Consider the following 6,342-nt stretch of genomic DNA (forward strand, 5'->3'; position numbering starts at 1 on the left):
GCCACATCATGCAACTATATGTTTTTAAGTGATGAGAGGTACCACTGGTCATTTGGTTAATTCTTTCAACAACAGTACGTATTAAATTAGTACAATTTTTTGTTTTATTAGTAAAAAAATATTTTTCACAAAAGTCATACACGTTAGCTATTTTCTTATTTTAATTTATTTATATGATTTTAATTTGATCCAATGTTTAAAAAGTAAAGAAGTTTAATTTTGAATTTTGTAGTCTTAAGTTAAAGATACATAAAATGTATCAACTGTCATAATTTAATCTTCTGGTCTTAGAACTTGTTTGACATTGTGCTAAAAATTGCTTATTTTTAGAAGTACCTTTTTTAAATAAATTTTCAGAAAAGTAATTTTGAAAAATAATAATTTGTGTTTGGCTAATTCATTTGAAAAATGCTTTTGATAAATAGATTGTGTTTGAATTGTCATTTTTAAAGGGATAAATGACAAATATACCCTTGAACTATCGTAAATGGTATCTAAATACCCTCCGTTATACTTTTAGGACTCTCATGTCCTTGCCGTCCAAAATTTGGAACGTATGTACCCTTTCTACTAACGGCAGAACACGTATCTCAATCTAAAATGCCTATCCGAAATTTATTAAATTTTGACCCATAATTTTGAAGACCCACCCAAAATAATTTTAAAACCCACCCAAATACGATAATACCCACCCCAAATTATAACCCAAAAACACTTCTCCATCTTCTGTAGATTTCTCCGATTTCTCAAAGAACTTCCAGCCAAGTTCTTCATTTTTCAAGCTCCAATAAATTAAAAGCTTCAATTTCCTTCCCCACCAAAACACTAGAGCACCCCATTCGCATTCCCAAACTCCATCAGCACCGAGCAACTTTCGCTCGTCCTTTTGCCGCCATCAAAGCATCGAAGGAGGTAGTCCCGCTGACGTCGTCGCCGTTCTGGTAGAGCAACAACAGATGCTTCAGTTGTGGATGAGGTGATAACGGAATTTGACGTAATACTCAATGATTTTTTCAAGTAACGCTAAAATTTTGTATCTCACATTTTTCAACTGATCGGGAGAGGCAGCGATTTAGGTGATGAATGGATACTCGGACTTCACACTACTGAAACTTCCACTTGATACTCAAACCAATGATTTCTTCTGCAAAAAAATAATCCGAAAAAAAACATCACTCAAATACTAAAATACAAGTGAAAATGTGTCATGAAAAGCTAAGAAAAAGAGAGGCATTGAAGAGGCAGTGGTTTTCATTGAAGAAGATGAAATTGGAAAAGATTTCACTGAAGAAGAAGTGATTAATAGATGAAAGAGGCAATGGCTGTTGTTGCCTTTTTCTTTTTCTTTTTTTCATTTGGGCTAGTTGGTAGATTATAATTTTTCGTTTAGGTCAATCCGTGGGTTATAATTTGGGTCGGGTGTTTAAATTATTCGGGTCACGAGTAATTTTTGGGTTAAAAATTAAATAATTTTAGGTGGGACATTGAGATGATGCCACATGTCTCGCAGTCTATCAAAAGGGTATATACGTTCCAAATTTTGGATGGCAAGGACATGAGAGTCCTAAAAGTATAACGGAGGGTATTTAAATACCATTTACGATAGTTCGGGGGTATATTTGTCCTTTTTCCCTTTTTTAAAAGTACTTTTGAAAATCAAATTATTAAAAAAATGAAAAATATAATATATTTTAAAACAAATTAAAAAAAAATAAAACAAATAAATTGAAATGGACTGATATCCAGGGAGAAGATGTATATTATAGTTAAAACATGAAAACAGAAAAAAAAGACAGCGAACCAACAAGGAGTTATTTTAATTTCTATATATGAACTTGACTTTAATTTTGTGGCCCTTTCTCTGGATTATGCTAACCTGAGATGCTATATTGAGCTGCCTTTTAAATTAAGGTTTAAAAGTATTTCTAGAAATAACTGTTTAATCTTTTAAATTAAATATATTATGAATATGAGAAAATTATGTTGGGAGTCCCACCTTCGAATGAGGCTTGTAGAGCGCGATTCAAATTTAGTCAGAGCTCCAATATAAACTCCAGACACCAAATGGAAACCAAAAAAAATTAATACCACTATTTTTGACCATGAATACTACCACTAGCCATTTTGTTTAAACACTAATCTAGAGTTAAGCCTAATAAAGTGATGTTGCAACTACTTTTTTTTTCTCTTCAGAAATGTAAAAGCCGCCTAGCTTTGAGTAATGGGAAATTTATGCAGACGCATTATATATCCGACTTAACAGTTTAATCCTTTTTTTAATTTTTGTTTTGTACAATAATTTGTTCAACAAATTATTAATAAACGCATGGTCAGAAGCACGATGATATAACTACCTAAATTAAGAACATAAATATTATATATAATATAAAAAGATACTAGATTAATTGTTGAAAATGGCAAGTGTAAAAATGGAAATTGCATAGGATAAAGGGTTTGGGGGGGGGGGGGGGGGGTTTAGAAAATAGTCACCTAGAATTTTTTTTTAAAAATATGAGATTTATAATCGCGAAAATTATATTTCATTATAAAATTTAAAATAACATAATGATGGAGTATAAAGATTTCTTACATTGTACAATATATATAAGGGTCCCTATATATAATCTAAACTGAAAAATATTTTTTGATTCAACTGGTCATCCTTTAACGGAATGACCAAATATGTCATACATAAAACAATGAACTCAAACAACATGTACAAGAAAATAATTCTTGTAATTTATTGGTACAAAACGAAGCTAAAATGCAACACACGTATATATATAGAGATCATAAAAACCTCTATAAAGTAGGTAGCTTATTGTTCATGTACTAATTTTCTTATTTGATTATAAAACTTGATATTAGTCAAAATAATTAGTATGGGCGTTGACCAATGTAATTGCCTGGAGGATTATAGTTGCATATAACAAACCACCAGCCATTGGTACACTGAACTCGAGCACAACCAAGTTGAATCGAGTTTTTCCAGATAACTTGAGTATAATGTCGACATTCTTGTCCACCGGTGCAACTATTACTAGTGTAGTCGTAGTACGGTTTCTCAGCCACCCACAAGTTAACAGCAGCAGTGCCGGTGAAAGAACCACTTCCCTTAGCAATATTTTCGCCGTAAGGACCATTGGAGTGGACAAGATTGCAATCACTAATTCTTTGATTCGCATAATTTTGTGCATAAGCTTCAATAGTTGTGTTCCATGTTATTGCACTAACACCAGTTACTTTAGATCGAGCTGAATTATGAGTGTTGAGATAGTCTGTTTGGGAATTTTGGCCATCACAATAAGGTAAAACAAAGGCCAAAATAATTAAACAAATTACAACATTAGAAGCTTTGAATAATGCCATTTTTAATTTGAAGAGGTGATGAGAAGGAATTGGATATGTTGGATATTTATAGGTGCAAAATGTGAGTATTTTGCTTCGTGAAATTAGGAATTTTGCATGTGCAAAGTGGAAAGAAGTAGAGCATTTTAAAGCAACTTTTATACATCTCCCTTGTAAATGCATTAACCTTAAGATATTCGTATAGTACTGGTAGATGTTTATTTTGTATAATTTACATAAATCTCATAGTGGTAAGAGTTTATTACATTATTTTTCTATTTTTTTCAAATTACAAAAATTTCTTAAAATTTATGAATTTTGGATACATCACTCGATTTTCGGATACATTAGTAGACTTCCAGACGCATAGGCGAGGGATGTATCCGAGAGGGGAGAGATGTATCAGAGAGGGGATAGGACATCCGGATACATAGGGGAGGAATGTATCCTCTCCGGATACATATATAGGAGAGGGATGTATCTGAGAGGGGAGGAATGTATAGAGAGGGGAAGATTGTATCCGAGAGAGATAAGGATGTATTAGCGAGAGGAAATTAGTGATGTATCCAAGAGGGAATTTTTGAATTTTTTTAAATGGTAGAGAATTTTAGAGATTATGATAAAATAACATGTGTATTTGGATAATTTGTCCTTATTTAAATAAGGATTTAAATTATATGTACACACATAATATACCATGTTTTGCAGGTTATCGATCAGCTTATACTTTATACTCACTATTAAAAAAATGCTTATTCACTACATCAAAAATGATCTTTAGAGACATTTAATTAGCGGTAATAGCTTAAATACTGCTAAACATGTCACTACAAAAAAAACCCAAATTACCAACAGATTTTACTAACAACTTAAGTTGGTTAGTATTCTACTAACAAATTACCAACATATTTCTAACTGAATTATATTTTAAAACTTAACAATTAAATTCTAACAGATTACCAATCAGAATCTTACTAACTAAGTATTTTAGTTGGTAAAAATTAAATACGGCGGGAAAAAATGACGCCAAATTTAGCAACATTCTATCAATGGATTACCAACTGAAATATTACTATCGCACACCTTTTGTTGGTAATATTACCAACGAAGTATATATCGATTGGTAAATATGACAAAAAATTGTTTATATAATTTATTAACATATTACCAATGAATTACTAACCAAACATTTACCAACGGCAAGATTGTATTACTAAATTTACCACCCAAATATAAATGTGTTGGTAAATAGTAACGACATGTAATTTATTCAGTTGGAAGTTCCAATTTGGAATCAAAGTCTGGTTGTTATTCATGATCACCGTAAGGACGTTGACCCTTCTAATTACCTGGTGGATCATAATTGCAAGTTATAAAATACCACCCATTGTTGCAACTAACCCTAGCACAATCAAGACGTATTGAATTACGCCATACTACTTGAGTATAGTGTCTATATACTTTTTCCGATACACAAATATTCAAAATATAATTGTACCATAGCTTCTCATCGACCCACATCTTCACGGCACCACCCCGGTTGAGCTGGGGGAAAGTGGAGGATAGGTTTTCGCCGTAGGGGCCACCTGACTGCTGCAGCCTGCAGTCCCCAATTCTTTGATTGGCATAATTTTGAGCATAGGCAGCTAGTCTGTTGTCCCATGTCATATGGCCGACACCAACGAGCTGCATTGTGAGCGTTAAGATAATTTTGAGGAGAATTTTGAGCTTCAAATATAGAGGGAAATAGATTTTTAGTAGCAATTAGTATCTTTGTAAGTATTCCTAAAGCCTTTAGCGACATTGGATCTAATGAGTAATGACAATTAACTAATGCTGGTAAAAATTTTAGCACTCTTTATTAATGTGTATATTTATTGCCGTTGAAAGTTGTTTTATCGTAGTGATCATTGACTAATTTCTAATAACTTGATCGTAATTATTAAGCTGTCATTAATGTATTAAGTTAAACTCATAAATAAATGGAATATAATGCAACTAGATAATTACTTGGGTTATATATATAACACCTTTACTAAAAGAAGCAATCACGTATTGCTTAAGTTTAGACAAATGAATTTGAATTGGCGTTAATTACTCGATTAACTACAACGTTCGATGCATCATACATCTTGTCTGTTTTTATATATAGTTATGCATACAACTGTGTTATATATTATCCACCACTAGCAAATTGATTAATAGTTTTATTTTGTTTCTTTTTTAATATTATCCCATTATATTTAAAATTTCAAAGATCATTTCAGACGTTAGTTACATTGACAATTTCAATGACTTTAGTACTCAAATTAAGAGGATACGTGGACCCTTTGTCATAAAATAATTTACTGCATATATAAAACTTGTTGAATTCCCTTTATGAAAAACAAAATTTTTGGCAAACTCCCTTGTTAGAATAACGCTTATCGGGAGGCGTATCCAGGATTTCAGAAGGATGGTGCATTATTACAAAAATATATTTTTAAGATATAAATTTGATTGGTTTGACCTTTACATTCTTAACATTGAACCGTTAAATTTTAAAATTTATAGATTCAACATAAATAATATTACTAGTTTTAAATTTTATATACACATTTGATTTAATTATATAAAAATTTGACTGTGGTAATCTTTTTTAGGAATTTTCAATGTTACATACTTGAAAATTTTGAAAGATTAAAGAAAACAAACAAAAGAAAAATTGATTGAAACGCCAAAAGTGTTACCGATAACCACTTGGAGGGGTGTTACTAACAAAAATAAGATAGATATAAGATTTAAATTTTTATCTTTACTTAGAGAGGTGCACCCAATCATCATCGTATTATTATATGCTACTTTTAACGTGGGTTCACACCTTTATATTTAAATATTTTTTAAAAAATATAATACTACTATATATAATCTAGAGAGAAGAGAATGGATTCACGTGAACCCACGAAACCCCCTCTAGATACGCCTTTGTTATCAACTAGTCGAAATAACACTCTT

The 6,342-nt window shown here is 31.4% G+C and overlaps 1 protein-coding gene and 1 pseudogene across 1 annotated transcript; both read right to left on the reverse strand.

Annotated features, from left to right (window-relative positions):
* Positions 1-2,877: 2,877 nt before the first annotated feature.
* On the reverse strand, positions 2,878-3,369 carry LOC125865082 (pathogenesis-related leaf protein 6-like). The gene has a single exon (XM_049545257.1). It carries the CDS (start codon positions 3,367-3,369, stop codon positions 2,878-2,880), a length of 492 nt encoding a protein of 163 aa, XP_049401214.1.
* A 1,245-nt stretch (positions 3,370-4,614) lies between these two features.
* LOC125852269 (basic form of pathogenesis-related protein 1-like) lies at positions 4,615-5,152 on the reverse strand (annotated as a pseudogene).
* Between the last annotated feature and the right edge of the window lie 1,190 nt (positions 5,153-6,342).

The sequence above is a fragment of the Solanum stenotomum genome, chromosome 1, assembly GCF_019186545.1.
Source record: "Solanum stenotomum isolate F172 chromosome 1, ASM1918654v1, whole genome shotgun sequence".
NCBI classification, from domain to species: domain Eukaryota; kingdom Viridiplantae; phylum Streptophyta; class Magnoliopsida; order Solanales; family Solanaceae; genus Solanum; species Solanum stenotomum.

What these genes read in the sequence shown, in the direction of transcription:
- LOC125865082 (XM_049545257.1), bottom strand. Translation starts at nt 3,369, where the DNA reads ATGGCATTATTCAAAGCTTCTAATGTTGTAATTTGTTTAATTATTTTG.